This window comes from Triturus cristatus, chromosome 9 (assembly GCF_964204655.1).
Source record: "Triturus cristatus chromosome 9, aTriCri1.1, whole genome shotgun sequence".
Taxonomy (NCBI): domain Eukaryota; kingdom Metazoa; phylum Chordata; class Amphibia; order Caudata; family Salamandridae; genus Triturus; species Triturus cristatus.
The window spans coordinates 1,137,024,216-1,137,044,134 of NC_140592.1; the positions used below are offsets into that span (position 1 = coordinate 1,137,024,216).

At 42.8% G+C, this 19,919-nt stretch overlaps 1 protein-coding gene across 2 annotated transcripts in view; it reads right to left on the reverse strand.

Annotated features, from left to right (window-relative positions):
• Nucleotides 1–1,382: 1,382 nt before the first annotated feature.
• LTK (leukocyte receptor tyrosine kinase) overlaps nucleotides 1,383–19,919 on the reverse strand; it is a 583,144-nt gene continuing 564,607 nt past the window's right edge. For both annotated transcript variants that reach the window (XM_085627068.1, XM_085627069.1), the window contains 3 exons: nucleotides 13,576–13,710; nucleotides 11,247–11,337; nucleotides 1,383–10,062 (listed from right to left, as the gene is read on the reverse strand). In XM_085627068.1, coding sequence (XP_085483194.1) covers nucleotides 9,295–10,062; nucleotides 11,247–11,337; nucleotides 13,576–13,710 — 994 coding nt within the window. In that variant the 3' untranslated portion in view covers nucleotides 1,383–9,294. The remainder of the gene's footprint in view (nucleotides 10,063–11,246; nucleotides 11,338–13,575; nucleotides 13,711–19,919) is intronic.

A 19,919-nucleotide genomic window follows, 5' to 3' on the forward strand; every position in this document is an offset into this window, starting at 1 on the left:
CGCTTGTGGTAATATTACCGTTGTTCACCCCCCCAGCTTATCATTGTGTTTCCTTGTGGGCCAAATGTGTGCGTATGGCTACGCTCTGCCTGTACCCATGGGGAGGTGTGTTGCGGAGGGCCCAATTATCCAGGTGCCCGGTGAGCTCGACCCCTGCCCCAGCAGGTGGCATGATGGACGCTTCATCTCCCTGATTATCCGCCAGTTGCACTATGTCTTGGTGGGGGGGAGTGGGCACTGAAGTGTCCACCTCAGCGGGTCCGCCCTGCATCTTTCTCCCCAATCCGCATGGTTCACAGGTCCACAGGGCGGTCCCACCCAGCCAGAGCATCGACCGGCCTCACACCTTGTCCCTGTCTAGTGTCCAAATGGCACGCCTGCTGTCCTATGACTGTGGGCTCATTTTTGTTGTTAGTTGTTGCCTGGGGAGTGTGTCTTCAGTGGCGTCCTTCAGCCCGTGCCGTCCGCTAGCCCTTTCCGATGTCGCTTCTTTCAGTATACCCTTTTTGGGGGTGTCCTCGGGATGAGTGGTGAGGGGGAAGGCAAGATCTCGTCTTCTCTACTGTGTGTCCACAGCGCTTTGATTACCTCCTTGGAAGCTGTGTCTTCGCATTTGCATGTGGGCACCGGTAACTGTATTTACCACGACCATTCCCTCCTGACGCCTCAGTCAAGTGCGCATTCCTGCCCGGCTCAGTGTTCACCATCGGGCGCGACTCTGGCCAGCACAATGCAGTCGGGCGTGGGGGCGGCTGATTGCCCTCGGCCGATTGTCTGGTATGGCCTCCCAACCCAAAATGTGCGCTTCACCAGCGCCCACGTCCGCGCTGAATTTCCTCTAGCATCCCCGCCAGCAATCCGAATGTGCGCAATATTGTGGAGTCAGGGGTACGCGGCCGGTGACTACCCATGTCCCCCTCCTTACTTGGTTTCGCCGTTGGGGTTTATTTCAATGTGGGGAACCGCCCAGAGGCCCTCACTCTCCCTCGCCTCCAGTCAGTCAGATCCTCTTCTCAGGGGCAGGACCCCGGCTCACTCACAAACCTCATCCCGGCCGGCATCGTCGCTCCTTCTACGGCAGGATCGGAGCCATCAGGGACACCGGCTTCAGGCTCTGTGGACTCCCTGGTGCTTCCCGCGGTGTGTGATGCGATTTATTTATGAATATTGTCGTGGTTGCATCAGGATTCTTGCCGGATTATGCCTCGGCTGGCAGAGACCTCTTAGCGAGTGGCCATCTTGCTGCTCGGCGAGACCACGCCCCGAGTCTGGAACTTTAATACTGCATGCAACATAATTGTTTACAACTTCTATCACCTGCACTCTTTGCACAGCACAATTAACTGCAAACAAAGAATTCATACACAGCATCTTTTAATATCTTTATTTGTGTTGCAAATATAGAAGTATACAGGTACCTGATTTGAAATTGCATAGAAGCAGGCTTGTTATACATATATTTACAAGGGTCGAAAACATAAGCTTATGAGCAGCATTGCTGTTACCGACAGCAACAAACATGTAATAATAAGTAGATACAGTCGAAGATGCCTGAATGAGATTGAGCTAACCCAAAGTGAATCACTGGGGAGGAAGTAATGCTTTCAGTCTGTTACTCAATGTAGGCATGTGAAAGGAGCACACAGTATCACCCTTGGAAGGACTGGCAGGCAGCGGGAGGTCTCTGCATCTTAAAGCACACTAAGAGGGTGATCACAGATTGATTCTTACTTATGGTAGAGGCTCTACCGAAGACATTTTACTGTTAGTGGTGCACGCAGTCATTAGAATTCCACATGTGAACAGTGCAGCAGGATTTGGCCGGAAATGGGTTAGGTCATGCAGCGATCAACCAATCAGAAGGAAACTGAAGAGCATTCTGCTGAGCAAAGGCCCACCAAGGCTATGTAGAAATGCTTGGCAGACCCTATCATCTATCCGGTAAGACAAGCCCTACAAACAGTTGTTTTCATGATCACTGGGTTGGGAACTCATAAATGTAACAGCCATGTCCCAGAGGCGGTTTAGCTTCAGGGAAACTCCACACTAGCTAAATAGCTCAATAGTTAGTTGTTAGTTTTGGCCTATAGAAATATTGCATTGACTACATTGCCTACTACTACATTGTCAGAATAAGTATTTATTTTCTATTCTTAACTCAACATCTACTAACACCTTTCTTACCTTGCGATATAAAGGTCAGCTTGATGTAGTGCATGTTATTGTTTTGTCATGAGATATATTACATGAGATATAGTGACCCAGTATTGACTAGTTTGTGGGATGTTAGTTGTGGGCATCCAATTTCCTTTGAGGACAAATATTTGACACCATATTCCTGAAGGCAAGAGCTAAACCACATGACATGCACCTGACTCTGGTCCAGTTTTCAGAGACAACAGGCTCCACAGAATGTACATGATTTCCATATGGGCCTTCAGAGTACGCCCTACACCAACATTGCATTGGGTAGTACCCTAAATTGGTATCATCTGATGTTTACATTAAGATATTTCTGTAACTTCTGAACCACATACAAAGACTAAGACATAACAAAGAAAAAAAAGGTTAAAAGATTAGAAATCAAACATATAGCATTAGTGTTAGCTTATTTGTTTAGACAACAACTCTGCAAGCAATGCTGATAGATCACCAATTACAGGCGTTGAAATTGTCATGTTTGTTACAGGTTAAAGGGCTTCGGTTTAGTGTACGTTTCAAGAGATCAATGTTCAATTAAATGACAAATAATTAATGCCCTGTGGGAAGCATTTGCGGAGGATGTGAACCCAATAACCAATTACCAATTCAGAGTGGTAGTAACTATGACCTCATATATTTTTCAGAGTTTAACTTTTCAGGTGAGTTGTCTCCTGAAACTCTAGGTCTAAGGGATAAATCATACAGACACCGTGCAGAACATCCTTCCACTGCAGGTACCATCAAGGAGGTAATGGCTAGGTCTCACAGTAACCAGTCACTTATGACCCACCTGGGGTTGCAAATGTGACTCCTAAACTATCATTTGAAACTCATCTGTCCGCCTTTTTTATCTACTTTTGTATGTTTGCGATAGTTATTTTAATAGTTTTACACTTACTGTAGGAGTTATTTCAACACCTGTATGTGTGCAATTTCATCAGTGTCAAAGGTGGTGTCAATTTATTCAGGGTGGAAAGTCATATGATGTAATTTCCACTGATGTACTGGGTGGATGGTATAGAGATGTTAAGGCCACTTTCTCTACTGCTATAGTGCTATTGGGCATTAGCAAACAGACAGGTGCTGGGTTTGTGGCCATGTTTTTAAACTATAGCAAATATTAAAGAAACTTATGAGAAGGTAAGTGGATTTAAAAACTGTCTGTCCGGGTTTTCCTGGCAAAATTTTGTCTTGGGATTACAAGACTTTAATGGTGGGATATTCACATTTCTTATTTTATATGTAGCTCTCATTATATGTAAACATTACGGATTCTGTCAATGTAAGTTTAGAAAATTATGGACATGTTCCTATGGCTCTTAAACTCCAGTTAAGAACCACTCTTACGTTAATTAGATTTTTAGCTTACTGAAACAAAACATTATGTTGATAAAACTATTTTTGTTAGTGATCAGAAGACAGGCAACGTGAGATTTGAACAAGGGGTGTCGATGGAAAAAAGGTCAGATACGGCTTAGTAATAGGCATATGGAAAGCATGGGGGAGGTTTTGGGTAATGTATGGGGTTATAAGTGTGTCTCTCTAAAGTTAATTGAAGTTTTTGGGTATTGTGGATTCTTTGCATAAGGTTTTAGATGATGGAAATCTTTACAGATAATTTATTGAATTATAGGTTTGAGAGAGTTGAAGTGGGAGTAGGATGAGGGGCATCTTCTCTCATCCCTTCTATGAAACACTCTTTTCACCTAAAAACACTACTTTATTAATTTATTAGATGTGGGAGTAGTAGAGGTGGGGTGATCCTGTATGAAATATGAGTTCTTTTTTTTTACTGATATCAAAAATTATTTCTGGCTTCAGTCTTTGGATTTTGTTTTGTGAATGCATTCGCTCACTAGTGCCTTCTTCATCGGTTTAAACTAAACAACATTTCTTGAAAAATATACTAGGAAGGTCAATATTGAATTCCATATGAGTTCCAGGTTGAATTTTAGAGAGCAGGCAAACAATTTATCTTCTGATACCTCTTTCATTTTTAATCCAAAATTTGGCCAAAGACACAAAGAGGAAACTAAGCATTAGGAAGTGTGTGCAAAGTGTTCTTTGCCTTGGAGGAATCTTACAAGGACCCTCTGCCTCTTCAGTGCGAAACTTCACTCCAGTAGTGCTACCCACAACAAGGAGAACTATGGACCAAATACACATGGGAGGGCATTTACAAACCCACCACCAATCACTGCTAAACCATAAACGCACATGGGTTGACAGAAATGTCACAAACAACTACGCTTTTTGGAGTCCCTTTTACTGTAACTACACTTGATATACTAAAATATAAAATGGACCAGACAAAAGGCTGTAAAACCCCATGCCAATGGAGCACCCTCCAATGGGCAAAAAATGTACCACTTGAAGGTGACAGGAGGAAATGATCCTTACAACAGCACTGAATGGCCAAATAATTGTTGAATGTAGCACTATACAAAAATCATGTAACATAGCATCCCTTTTACAATGTCCTCTACAGGTACATTAGGACAACTGGTTTTACTAGATTTCTATCAACTTAAATTTGCAGTTTTAATTTCAAATTTCCTAATTTTAGTTGGGAATCCTGCACATCAGTTCAGAACTCACCATTAGAAACTCGAATATGAAAAATTACATTTCTGGAGGGGTGAACCTTGTTGCGAATGTATTACTCCCACAATTAATATTCATGAAATAAATTTATTACAATGAATCTGAATGTGGGTATTGATTATTCTCAACACCTGAATGGGTGCAACCTTCCAAGCAGTCAGCACTGTCACAGGATATCAAGCAGACACCTAATTTCAGGCTTTTGAATAGTGATGTTTGGTTTGAAATTATTCTGATAGAACAATCAGAAATGCAAATCATACAGCTTACAAATCTCAAATGTCGGTAATCAGTATACTTGTAATCAGTGTTTTAAATGGAATAGAGGATCTGATACTCACTATATAGAGTACCTATTTAGAAGTGCCAGTACTCTACAATTAAATGTATTATAACGGTGCTGAGAAGTGTAGGTACTCTCCCTTTCAAAAAATAGAAGTGCAGGTACTCAGTACCAGACAGTACCTGCCCATTTAAAGCACTGCTTGTGATAGACATCCTGGACACTTTGAACATTCTACTCGTGGGTCAATGAAGATGATCCAGGCCTGTTGATGGAAACAACCTTGACTGGAAAAAAATGAAATCAAACATCATGATGCAAGAGTGAGATGTTGTGCCCTAGTTGCTTTATGTGAACCCAAGTGCCTCCTGACAAGGGAAACTTTATTTGTTGCTAGAATTCACTTTAAAGCACTTTCCAAAAGCATATGTTAGGGTTTCACAGATTCAACCATGTAGTCAGCATGGTAGAGAAATATATACATGTTGCAAAGAACTTTCACAAAATCTAAATGGAGGAGGGCAAAGGCGAAAGCAAATTATATTTCTGTTGTGGGGGTAAAAATCATGGACTATCCAAGAAATATGATTCTATCACTGGTTATAACTCTACTATAAATCTAAATTCACATTTTTTTGTATATCTGTTGAAAAGTCACATAACAATATTGCATATAAACACAGTCAGTCTCTTCTTTGGTGATAGTGGAATATCAGGGCTACAAATCCTCTGTCTGTGAATCAGTGGTTCATCCAGGGTTTAAAAGATCAGTCTTTTTGTGCGACTCTTTTAGATAATCAAAAACTGATTTTGCAGAATGCATTTGTACAGGAAGGCCACGTGTGTCTGTTTTGGGTGGAATTGTTTTATACTCGATCCATTAGATAACATAAACTGTGTTTCTATGATACTACCAGCGGCGGCTCCTCCGCAATGGCGGAGGAGCGTTGCCCCATTGAAAATGAAAAATAAAATGACAATATATCAATTTTATTGTCTTTTTATTTTTCGCTGGCTGCTGATGCTGCCAAGTGTAGGGTGGGGCCAGGCAATCCTCTAGAGGCTTGTGACAGACTGGGAGGAGGAGTGGTGGGCACTTGTAGGTGCGCATGTCTGTTTGGCGGGTCGTCAGGCAGGCCAAACAGACATGCACACTTAGAACATCTTCACCCAGCTGTTTAGTACAGATGGATAGAGACATGGCACAGGCTCCCAGACCCTTCATGAGCTCCTAACCAGGTCACTCAGACCAATCCAGGCACTGCTCCCACAGCATGAGAGCCGTGTTTGAATTGGGGGGGGGGAGTCTGGGAGTCTGTGTTGGCCCAGGACTTTTATAAGAGGAGCAAGAGACATCCGGCAGACAGAGCAGCAGCCGAGAAGCAGGTAAGTTCTTTTTTTAAATTATTTGCACCTGTGCTGCCGCTGCTGGATACTACGATAACAAAATTGTAGAAGTTCATAAAATGATTTACTGGATTTACAGTTAAGCAACAAACTCAACAAAATCACAATGATTTAAGCTATCTAGCCAAACTGGTTCTGGGAGTACAGATATTCATACAAATCAAACAGTATAGTGGCTCTGATGACATTTTAACTTTGCCTGAAAACATCTTTACTGTAAGAAATTATAAGGCTTGGCTTGTTATTTAGGAGGCATTTTTATTCGATGAAAATAGTTAATATGGAATATATCGGAGTGAAATCTACATCTCTGGTAAGGCAATGAGAGAAAGAGACCTGTACGGGGCTCCTCCGCTTGCTCCCTATCGCTATAGAGCGCCAGGACACCTCTGTTTGAGGTAGCTGTTTGCGCCAGTCGGTATAATGTCGGTATTATTAAAGAGAGCAAAAGAAAGAGGGAGTGGGAGACAAAACAGAATTGCTGGATTTCTGGAGAGTATAAAACGTGAAGTGAATATCTGTGACTGGTGAATAACTTGATAATTCAATATCTTTCTTTATGGATTCTGCGTTTAGAATCTACTTTAAAGGAATTCTTCCAAACACCAAAAATTAACTCGTAAGTATTTATTTCTTCTTGGCTGGGAAAGGGCTTCCCTGGGCCGTGTGAAACATCTGTGTGGTTGACTTATTTTACCAACATGTATTTGTGTGTCTCGAGCCACATTGCACCCAGCCTTTCATTGCAAAAAAGGAATGTCGCAACATGCTGTTTGAGCAACTACTACTCTGATGTCACACATAAAGAACACCATTGCCTGGAAGTCAGTAGAGGCTGAAGAAGGTTTACAGAGCATGTTTAAAAGGTGTCCATACTGTTATGTCCCTCTGAAACACGGTATGACATGCTTTTCAAAATAATTTGACAAATTTATAAATTGACTGTTGTGTGTTGTGGAATGAAACCCACAGAATTTTAAAATGTAAGGTTGAAAATCATTAGATTGTCTTAAGACATTAAAAGTTGTTAACTAGCCAATATCAGGAGAGTGACTTTCGGTCAGTCTTGATTATTTTTGATACAGCACACAGCATTCTGGGCCTTGTAGTTTCACGGCGTGGCTTTATATACACATAACAATGGGCTAAGAAAACTGAAATTGAAAAAGAATCCTCAAGACATGGGGCAACATGACAAGTGCGGGGTATGATTTAAGTTTCAAATCCTATTTTTCACAAATCAATAACGCTTAGGCAGTGATTAATTTGAGCCAGTGTTTGCCGGTGGGCGCCGCTGGCACTAGTTTTATGGGACCAACACTTATGTTTCCGCATCAGACGTTTCCTGAGAGCAAGGGAGAGAAAACACACAAAACAGAACAACTAAGGAAGAGAAAGACGGAAAAACCATTACAAAAGGAGAAAGCAGGAACCTGCAAGAGAGAAATAAACGGCAGAGAGTGTCTGGTAGTTAATTAAAAGGGCATGAGGTGGATTTAAGACTAGCCAACCTTAGTATTTGGAGTGCCCAAATTTCAATATTTCATTGCACCGGCTGTGGACTTCTCAGCAGAGTTTTGGACACTGGCAAACATTATTTTACAAATTAAGCACTGCCCTTAGACAGAATGTATACCAGTCAATGGGCTCGTATCACAGTGATTTCATAATCCGGGGCTCTTTGGCGTGTCCTGGCCCTCACCATGGTGATGCGCTGATTTCGGGTGTATGCACATTTGCAGATAAGCAGATTTGTGCTTGTAAAGACTAGCCAGAAATCAAAAGGATCTTAGTCCCCATCAAAGGCACCTTTTATCCGATTTAAAGCCATTAACAGTAGAACTTGAATCATCATACAATGCATGGAGGAACTCTGGTAACGCTCCTCTGGGGGCTGCGCACCGCGTCTGGTATAGCTGACCACTTTTAAATGTCTTACCATTTCTCACAATGCCCCCTTTTGAATTGTCTCCAACAAACTGAAGGAATTTGATTTCACTTAGTCCATCCTCACACATTTTTTCTGCTAATACTGAAAAAGTCTTTAGGAATTCCTCCTCAAATATCCATTGTGAACAATCCCTCTCAATTTCCACCTGTAAAGAATCCACTCTGCCCTCCTCCCTCAACACAGATTTCATTTGCTAATATGACATGTTGGCTTAGTCTAATGACAGGCTTCAGTTTAGGTTGTACTGCTGGAGGTCGAGGCACACACATATGGCTTTTACAGAACAGATCATTTCTCAGAGAGTTCTTTTGTTAAATTGTTACCAAACTTGCCTGAAGAAGCTTTATTTCTACATGTGATTTTATTTCAACATACTCATCCCTTCAGCAGCCCTGAGTTTCCTGAATGGTGAAATGAAGATGCAATCGTTTAATGGGGCAGTGGTCCCAGTGTGTGCCTGTGTGATCCTGACTGCCATTCATGGAGATGGTGATGGCATTCTGTGTTGCATCAAGTCATATCTATGGCACAATATACTGTCTTGTTAGTTTTGCTACTTACAGGAAGGCAGTGGCCAATATAAAAAAGTACATTAACCAAGTAGGAGTCTGTTCATCGCACACCGCAATCCTCAGTGCCATTTTAGAAAGAGCTTGTGCTAAAATGGTCCATGCGCCGTCACTGCGTAGAGTATAAATTTAGTAGAGCACTCACATTATCTACAGCTGCCTCTGTAAATGAATTCACGTTGGGCCACTTGAAGGAGGGAAATTAATATATAGAATTGTCTTTGATAAAATAAACACGGGCTAGACAATTTCTTTAAGGGAAAGAGAGGAGCTTATGGCTACACAGGCATGATGTTCAAGTCTTCGGAAAGGGAGAGACCCGAGTCCCTCTCACCCGAAGGTTTGTCTGGCTTTCTCGGAACCTTGCTCTCACCATGAAGACTGGCACTTCTGAGGACAGTGGCTCTGTCTCCTGTGTCCACCAGGGAGGCCCCGTTCATTTCAAAACAGAGGTCGTCGTATGCGTAGTTCACATTGCCACATGGGAAGGTCTGTAGCTTGACCAACTCAATCCCACCAATTTCCACGTGCGGGCATGGTCCCCGGTTTGGAGATGCTCGTGAACTTGGGGAGGAGCTGCAGTTCCCATCGAAGCCTGAATCTTCTTGCTCAAGTGTCGGTTTAGGATTAGTGTTATGGCTGGGCCGGCAAGTGCTCTCCATAACTAAAGAGCCATAGGTGGGGTTCCACAGGTTTTTGTTTTTGTTGGCCAGTCTTTGCGCTGTCTGCAGCTTGTGCTCAAGTACCGGGCTCGAGCTCTGTGCATGCCGTGCCCCACCGGTGGAATCGCCGAGGCACGGTAGAGAAGGCTCCTGGGCAGCCCATCCTGCCAGGGTGTCCACCAGCAGCTCCTTTGGCCGCTCTGAGATTTTATGGACCAGATGCTGCGATTCTGGTGTTCTCTGACCCAGCTGGGGCGTGAGGCCAGAGTTCACCGTATGAGAAGTCATCCCACCAGAGCTCGATGGCCGCATGACGGTGCTGCCCTCCTCATCCGGTGCTGGGCTGCTCTCCACAGGCAGTTCGGTGTTCATGACATCAGGATCCTAAAATGCACAGTTAGGTTAGAGGGGTTTGTGTTTCCACAAAGTTTGGCACAGTTCTGTACAAATAGGGATTTTCATGAAAACGTGAATTACCAGTGTGCAGACAGGAAAGGGTTATCAACTCAAAGCATGACGATTTCACTTTGTTAAAAAAAAGAGGAAGAAAGTCAAGTAGGAAACAAAAGTGAACGATATATGAAAAGAGGATGTAACTCCTTATTCTGAAACCCTTATCTACTGCCCAGGGCAGAGTTATATTTACTGAATATCTACAAGAATCTTTTTTCTTCACTTTATTTTAGGGCATTCACATATCCAGCCAAGGTCCAAAGGACAGAGCATTTACATAGAACATTAGTATTAATGTCGGATGAGCATTTTGAATATTAGGTCCCTCTGGGCTTTGGGTTATGGCTGCGCCTATCTTACAGAAACTAGGGTGTGACTGGAAGCCGGGAGGAAATGGGAACATGTAAAGAGGATAGAAGGCCATAAGGTCAGGATTTACATAGTAACATTACATAGTAACATTACAGACATGTTGTCCAAGGAAATCACATGATTGAGGTTTTTACTGAAGTGCAGAAGCTGGGATTAGAACCCAAGCCCCCCGGTCAGTCACTAGACCCCGCCTAGACCACATTTGTCTCAATTAGGCTCAAAAGAAGATGCATTTCATTAAGGGGCACCCAGATGTACTGTATGGTGCATAAGGAAGCCTGGCTTTGTTTGGCATACTACTATGTGGTTATGTGTGTTTCCGGTTGACTTACACTCTGGTTCTCCCAGTTGCCTGATTGAGAGTTCTGTGGGCTGAATCCTCCTCTGCATTTTGAACTTCCGTCCTGCTGCCTGCGGTCAGAGACGGCGCTTCACCAGAGGAAGTGCTGTGCTCTGTCAGACATTAGCCACAGGGCTGTCGGCAAATATTAGCGCCAATTAGGCTGTCATTATGTAAATTGTGATGATGGACTTAGTGAAAAGCACCTTTCCACTGAGAACACTGTGGGTGCATTTCGGGTCCTAGCGGCCTCTAAGGAAATATAACCACTGCTCACGCAGCAAGGAGGTTTGTGACGTGATGCTATGCCACCGACCTTCTTAGTTAAATACCTTATGCCATCCTATGGATCCAAAACAAGCAAAACATTATGGAACCAGAGATAGGCTGTGAGTGCTTATACCTGTGTGCAGTACTTGATCCTTTCCAAGATGGTGGTGAAGTCGGGCCTGTACTCTGGACTGTGCTGCCAGCACTGTGTCATTATGCGGTATCTGCAACAAAAATGAGAGGTCAAAGGTTGAATAATTACAGCTTGCATTTATTAACTTCGGGTTTGTGTTTACTGTTAAATGGACTTCAGACAGTTGTGCATGACTGACTCAAGACATTAGCAAATCTAGGTAGCTAGAGTGGCAAACCAGGATTTAAGTATTTTATGAAATGCAGGTGGAATTGACAAGATGAATTGTAAAAGGAAGTACGTTTTTAAAGGCAGAAAATGAACACTTGCAGCTACTCTTGGTAGCCGTGGATTCTTTCATGGTGAACTTGTATGGATTCTGAGCTCTAGAAAGGTGCTATGGTTGTTACTTTATACTAGACTACTAGTTTAGATATTTATTTCCAAATTACACTTGATCTGCACAGTTGGGATTTTGTGGTTTGTTGTATTGGTCTTTTTTTAAATTATGTCCAGGTTTCTGTTGGCTGGTATGACTTGGTCACACATATGGGAGAGGACATTAACAATTAAGGAATTTTAAATGATTTTGGAACCTATTTTCAATCTTGTGGAATAATGACAAAACACCCCACGAGGAGTCTAACATCCCTCTTCCCACCCCCCCTCTCAGTGGCCCTCCCTACCAGCATCACAATACCCACAAATCAGTTTACCAAGAAAAACCCCATTGCTAAGTATTTGCACAACAGTCTGAACAACATATTAGAATTGGTTAGATAAAGAGGAGCAAGCCCCATGAAATTGTGACCTTTCAGGTTTCTGGCAACTCGTCCGCTAAGGCGGAGGAGCGTCGCGCCACTGCTTCAAAACTATCATTTTATGTTTCCTTCTGCTGCAGTTTTGTGTTTGGGCGGAGCTGCCCTGATGACAGAGGAGCAGGGGAGGAGTAGTTTGGCCTGCCCCCTCAGGCCAGCCAAATATTCATGCGCACTTCACATCTTCTCCACGCAGGTTGCATTACAGCCTGCATGGAGAACATGCCCAGACCCCCATTCCCTGGCTGAACGCCGATCCACGGCACTCAGACCAATCATAACGCTTCATTTCAGCGTTGTCATTGGCTATCGGGTGGCTGGGATCTGGGTGCTTCCTGGTGCGTCCTGCATCCTGCTGCGTGACCGGGGTCAGGAAGAAGAGGATGGAGGAGAGGAGGGGGCCGGCCGTCACAGGTAAGTTTTTTTTTTACTTTTTTCACTCCCCACTCCACACCCCCCCACCCCACTGCCCCTGCCCCTGCCTCACCACCTGGGTCCGGTAGCAGCCACTACTGGTTATGTTATCTGTCCATTGGCTGGTTCACACGTCGCTCCCTGGGACACAGGTTGGTCACTCCAAAGGGAACTAGGCAAAAGGTCTTACTTTTGTGACGTGGTTGGGGAAGAGAAATAAGTTGCTTTCAAATGATTCACTTGAGAAGGCACATGATAATTAATCTATAGAACCACCAATGACAGACTATGAATGCTGCCTTTGAACTCAGACATCTATGAAGCTCAGACCTGGAAAGACAGATTCCGAGCAATGGCATAATGTAGAAAAAAATCATATCCTGAACTCAAGGTCCATGACGGACTTCAGCACCCTGCTCTGTGGGGACCATGTTACACTGTAGATGCTTTCTTGGGGTGCATTGTAATGCTCAGGAAAATAAATACATTATTATTCACCTGGCAGCCCTAAAAATATTTGCGCTCATTCAGCCTACTTTCGACCCTGTGGTTGGCGATCAGCTGAACATGTTCTTGCGCAACTACCGATTATGAATACCGATCTGCGAATGGATTTGCCATTTCTGGGATATAAATCCACATTCACAGTCACAGAGAACTGTAGGCAGAGACCCACCACAGGTTTTGGACCACCAGGGTAGGCATGGCAATCCCGTGCACGACAGGCCGCCCTCTTCCTAGACCTCAGCATGGATGGCATTGTGAGCATCAGAAGTTCGGACTGGCTAAAGGGCCGAAGAGGCCTGAGCAGAGAGCTAGAGAGACCATAAGAGCAAAATGGACAGAGATTAAGAGAGAAATAAAGTGAGAGAGAGAAAGTGAGAAAGACGGTCATACAAAAGACACAGTAAACAAAAGTTGAGCTAAAAAACTTGAGCCAAACAACATTGACTCCAGCCGCTTCCCCTGGTGTGCGTACAGCTTATTTGCATTTTCCACTTCACCTGTACCTATCTTAGTGAGCAGTGTTTGTTTTTAAACAATAAGTGACCCGGCGCAAGCTAACAGTGTGCTGATTTGTAACTATATATACTTACACAGGTCCTGGACAGTTCTTTGGGGGGTCCATGCGTCCTCCACTGGTGACAAACTCCAGAACTTCCTGGTTGGTTCTGCACGGATACGGCATGTAGCCCAAGGAGAAGATCTCCCACAGCAGCACGCCAAAGGACCTGCCACAAAATAACAATGAGCAGTGGGACTTTAGTCTTAATGCTACACAGGAAGGATTCCCTCACGATTCAGCACACCTGCAGACAGAAGCTTTTTCACATACTGAACATGACCTCAGAGAACTTTGTAGTATACTACATTGTCAATAAGATATTGGTAGTCTTTGCAAGAGTGCCCAGCCAATAAAGCCCAGGTACTAATTGTGTGACCACCCTATACAGCATGAACAAGAATACAACTGAAACACCATAGTGGAATTTATAGAGGCCTCTAAAGTGTGGAATGATAAGGCCTTTTAGTGGCAAGGAGGACCCATTAATTCTGTGTGCTCACATGAGTAATATTGAAAATATATTAAACTACAGTAAGGTAAAGAGCTCTGGTCTGATTAAGAGTTCTTTTTTTGCCAGATTTGATAATTATTGCCCCGAGTAAAATTTGACACATATTCTGACTTTTTGGTGAACAGGGTAAGGATTTTGGTGCTTATCGCCCTAAAATCCCGGTATATACATAGGCCTGATTCACAAAGTTAATTTACACTTTTGAGTAAGTTTACACTTTGGAGTAAGTGAACTGCTTTTCGATATGCACAAACTCCCTGTGTAAGTTACTACTAACAGTAATAAGTCCACCATTACACATGGCCAATCACTGGTAGTGCATCCTCCATTAATGAATGTTTTAATTCAAAAGTAATTTAATAGCACTGTAGCGTTTTTTTAAAAATTGGTTCTACATTTAAAGAAAATATAAAACATTTACTTACAATAATATTTAACATAAAAATAGTAGTCATTTTTCTTTTTAGTTTAATACTTTTTTTTAATTCCCCCCCCCATACTTCACCATAGGGAGACCCCACAGTCAGGGCAGAGATCTCTGCATGGTAGAATACAGGGAAACATAAAAGGCTTTATACATATTTGTATGTTAAATATTAATATACATTCATTTGATATATTTACAATAATTGTAGAACAAAATAAAAAGATGCAATTTTTTATTTTCTGTGTACTTAAGGACATAAAAGGAACGTTTGGGCTTATATGGTAAAGGACAGTGAAAGATGTAAAGGAAAGGTGTAATAAGTCTTAAATTCACAATATTTGATAATACGTAAGTTAATTGATGCATATGAACGTAGTTCCATAGCTCTGAAGCACCACTTTCAAGTAGATGAATATTCATAGGCCAGCTTAATTTGTTGCCTCCTATTGTGAGGCTTTGCACAGCTCAAGTGTGAGGTATCTGCTCATAGAAACAAACCAAGATGCCAGAATAACCACTCTGACCCCAAGATTGTTCTGACACTAAACGGTACATGCCTCTTACAATAAAAATGAAAGATGTACAGACAAGGCCATGGCTTGGGCCCAAGGATGAATGGCTGGAACAATGGAAGAAACCGGATGAACTTTGGGGATTTTTGATTTTACTCATAACTGAACGAAGCGTTTGCAATGCCAATAGATCTGGCTTAAACTCCAATTCACCACACATTCAAATTAAACAAGCTTATGAAAGATACATTTCAAGACTAACAAGCATTGGAATAGCCAATAGGACTCGCCTTTGGGACCTTATGTGTTTAGCCATGCAACAGTTGCATAACTAAATACTTATAAGGTCCCAAAAGCGAGACCTATTGGCTATGCCAAGCGGCCGTGCGGCCGCGAAAGTGATCGTGATCAAAACATCAAAGCGGCCGCGAAAGTGAAAGTAAATCACGGTAAAGCGCGGCGCGCGCGCCCGCGCACATGCACTGTAGCTCTAGGCTGGCCTGGTAGCACTTTTTGGAGCCCTCTCAATAAGTTTCGCCAGACCAGCGCATGCGCTGGGTCAGGCGAGACCTAAATAGAAGAAAGAAGAAAAAATTTGCTATATGTGGGGGGAATATGTTTGCAATACAAAAATAGTAAACAGTTAAACATTCTGGTGAGATGCCATCTTGAAATGATGTTGTGCATATTGCATGTTTTAAAGTTCCAACATGGCTGCCACATTTACTAGTGACATGTTTGCCATCTTGCAACTGTAAAACAATGATATGATTAGGACAATACTAATCCAAGTTGATTGTTCGGTTCAGAAGGCGTGGATGCGCTGAATGCAGCACACTACAGATGAAGGGAGCATCAAGCAAATGGCCTTACCTGGCTTTCTTAAACAATTCAATAAAAATTAAATAAACAAAAGGAGAAGGAAAGAATTTAAAGGTGACCTACAATAGGGATAATAAAAAGTGGAAGGACTGGCACACTAGCCCTGGCACTCTTTTTGCGTCACACAGTCATGTGCTCAGATGAAATGTACATCACACAAAGGGAAATAAAGCCAATGGCCCAAGCAGGCTGACTCATTGTACCAAGCAATATGCTGTCATGGGTGGAGCAAAATGTAAGTGACACAAACAGATGAATGGCAGAAGAGGGCTGGTCCAAACCCTCTCTATGAATGTGCATATATGTGTTTTGTATGAATTTCTTTCATTGCAATTGTCAGGCAGACAGATCTGAGAGTACTTCACACACAGCTAATCACTATGCATGAAATACAAATGTGTACAAAATTACAGTTGGCAAAACAACATATAACCCTTCCTATCAAGGGTAACAAGGATTATCACAGTGCAAATCTGCCATCTTCGATGGTTTGCCAGGGGTGAGGTGCTATATAAAACCAAACCCCTGCCTACCATGTTAATTTGCTAAATTCCATGTAACAAAATAACAATCCCCTCCTAAAGGTCTATTGGCTTCAACATATGCTTTTCAAAATAAATAAGCAGCTCTACTGCCTTTATCGATTGTTAATAATAAACAGATCAGACTTACAATATCAGACGTACGTTTTATGAATGTACTAATCAGCCTTACAGCTGTTCTCATTGGCATGGCATCAAGCCAAACTCAGGCCTTCTGTAATGAGCATAAGCTTTCCAATAAGGCAGACATACAGATGTAAATATTACACATTTGTATTACATTACACAGCCCTCTCAAAAAGGTCTATAAAGGATTCTCATAGTGTAGATCCTCAACCCCCTGGGCTTGTCAGAGGTGGTAACCAACACCAAAACCCTTGCCTACTCCAGTGATCTGTGAGCTGCCATGTAACAAAATACCTATCTGCAGATTTTAATGCAATGTGATAAAAATCCACCCTTAAAGGCCTATTATCATTAACATGTATTTTTCACAATAAATAAGTGAAGCCACTTCCGTTGCAATAATAAATAGATCAGACCATTGGCATCGGGCATGACTTTTCCCAATGAACCGTTCAGAATTATAGCCTTAGTCATTGGCTTGTCACCATAACCTACTCACGACTTCTCCATTGAGCAACACTTCTGCAGAAGCAAACGTCTGCCGAATGAAATCCTACAGGACAATTGAACAACACGTTACCGGGGCATAAACCCCACGTTCAGTACCGCTCCATTAAAGTTCCTTTTCTGTTGATCACATAAGATCGACAATTCGCTGTCAAGTCAGGCCTTAAAAAGGAGAGCTGGGAATGCACTGACGGAGTAGCGCGGTGTAATACACTGGGCAGGAGGAAAATGCCTCCTGTACCAAACCAAACCCTTGCAACATAACGCAAGGGTGCCTAGGGTGGCGCTAGGCAGTCAAAGGTGCACCAGCGCTAGGAAAGGTACAGCGATTGAGCCGTATAATGGTGAATATGGCAGATTCCTGCCCTTTCCCTTGAATTCAGCGCAGCAAGGTGGCTTGCTGTATTGCATGATTCTTTTATAAATATGACCCCAAATTCTTAGATGTCCATTTCTATTTCTTAAGACGTGAGACCTGCAGAGACTGACGTCATATGTAGGACACTGGGCGGCCCCTTTGCCACTGCTCAGGAGCTGCCATGCTCAACGTTCCGAGATAAGCGTTGATCAGACCCAATTCAGACCCAATGACTGCTCCATGAGAAGTGAAATCACACTGAGCTGAAGAGACATGCCAAGTGTGAATGTTCTTTAAATGGACATAAGTAGTTTTATATTTTTTTAATGAACATATTTATTGACATGTCTGTCCTGATAAACTGTAATACATGGAAACAGATATTGGTTTGGAATGGGAGTTAATTTTTATGGGTTACATTTATATGAACCAGAAACAGTAGTACGTAAAATGGTAAGAGATGTTTTCACACCAAGAGCATATGGCAGTGAGCCTCTGCTCGCTCACAACCATCTCACAAACACATGCCTAACAAGGCTGGTGGGATGGCTGGCTCTGATACAAATAGAGGCAGCCTTGAAGCTGGCTATGCGACAACTTACTACAATGACTTTCAATAACACTGATGGCTGAAATTTCACAACCCAGTACTGAGCCTTCCTCTGGCAGGATGTCTCACCCTGTACAGCTCCTCGAGCTGCACCCATTCTGATCTACCTGCTCTAACCACAGGTATGCTTCGACTGCCGTCTCCTGAGTTTCCAGTCCACAGAGCGAGCTTCCTCTGCTATTGGCCAGCCCTTCTCTGTCTGTGGCATAGGAGGAGGGCGTGCACCATGGCGCTTCCCTATGCAGGGTTTTGGCTGTCATCCTTTCCACCCACGGTGACCTGATAGAATTCTATGCTGCTTCTGCACTTCTACTCACTCAACAAAGACACTCTTTCACCATCTCAGGTGTCCTTCTGAGAGTCATATTAGAGCTCAGAAGCATACAAACCACTGTGCTTGGACATCATTTGCTCTCCAGGGAGTATCTTCACTACTGTGTCTGATTTGTGCTTCCTGGCTCTCCGTGTCCTCATCTTACTTCTCAGGCTTATTCCTGCATTGTTGCTTTCACTCTATCCTGTCAGACTTTTCCAACCTCTTCACTTGCTAATACCACCCTGGTTTGCTATCCTGCTTTATTCTGTTGTTGTAGTAACTTTTATTCAAGACTCTCCTCCTGTTTGAGAATTGTTATTTGGAAACTTTCTTGTGCATTCTGTTTGTGACACAGGAAAGATACGTTTGAGGTGACAGCCGGACAAAATCTTTTTGTGAATTTAACTTAGCAAGTAAGTATTATCTTTTTTGTCTCTCTTCCTACATTGACAGGTTTTGAGATTATTTTAATTTATACTATACACTATCTGTTTTGGAGAGTTATTTACGTGCTTCTTATTTGTTTTATTTATGATCTTAGGGTTCTTGAACTGGTGATTGTCGCCCTCCCCTATCTGTTTTTTCCAGGTGTGCATTCTCTGTGGACTGGTCAAAGCAGGAGGTTAAAGTGTTAAAATGTTTGGCATCCTTCTTTGGCGACGAGGATTGATTCATACCAGAATGTGATTCAACGCAAGATCCAGTGCTTGAAAATTACATTACTCTGGCCTACTCGAGAACAAAGAATCTACCAGATCGCCTCACCATTGACTATGAAGCAGAAAGTCATTGGTGGTTCTAACTCTGAGGCCTAATGCTACTGACTGCAGCTTGGTGAACTGCCCACCTTCTCTATGCGACCATGCACAAGGGAGGGAGGCAGAACACAGGATGTGTTCCTCCTCTTCATGGCGGAAAGGAAGACGGACAGACCAATCATTGCAGGTATCCTTCACAAACCCTACCTGGAGACCAGCTGTGCAAGTTTTGAAACTATAGAGTTTTCCTACTCTTTAGCAAATGTTCTCATACAATGCAAACGAACACAGTATAAGACAAAGCAATGCAAAAAGCAGCATAAAACCACTGTTGAGGGTAAAACTGTTTTTACACTGAAAAGCTGACCATGTGCACCACAAAATGGCTCTGCATTGCACTGCACGAAATCCCTGTTAATGTATGCAAAGAAAGCGTGATAGTGTGGGAACAGTGCAAAAACCCCTAAGATTCCAAGCAATAGCAGAACTACTCTGGTAGATGCGATCTGGCTTGGTATGAAATTCTACTGCGAATGAAAGCAAAACAATGAGCAAAGGAAATCATGGGATTTCCCTTCATGCAACGTGTAACTTCTGCAAAACTTACACACACTGTGGGATTTACCCATGGACAGTTGTTTGCGCATAGAAATTTGTTCCAGCAAGTGCAAATTTCCTGCTAGACAATCGTCACTCACTGTGGCATAACGTTTAGCATAAAACATGGCTATTTTGTGCAAGTGCCCCCCATCTCTCTCGCCTTATGCGATTCTTTGTAAAAACTGTGTGGTGCAATTTTTACGCTTTCTGCAGTGCAGACTTGCAG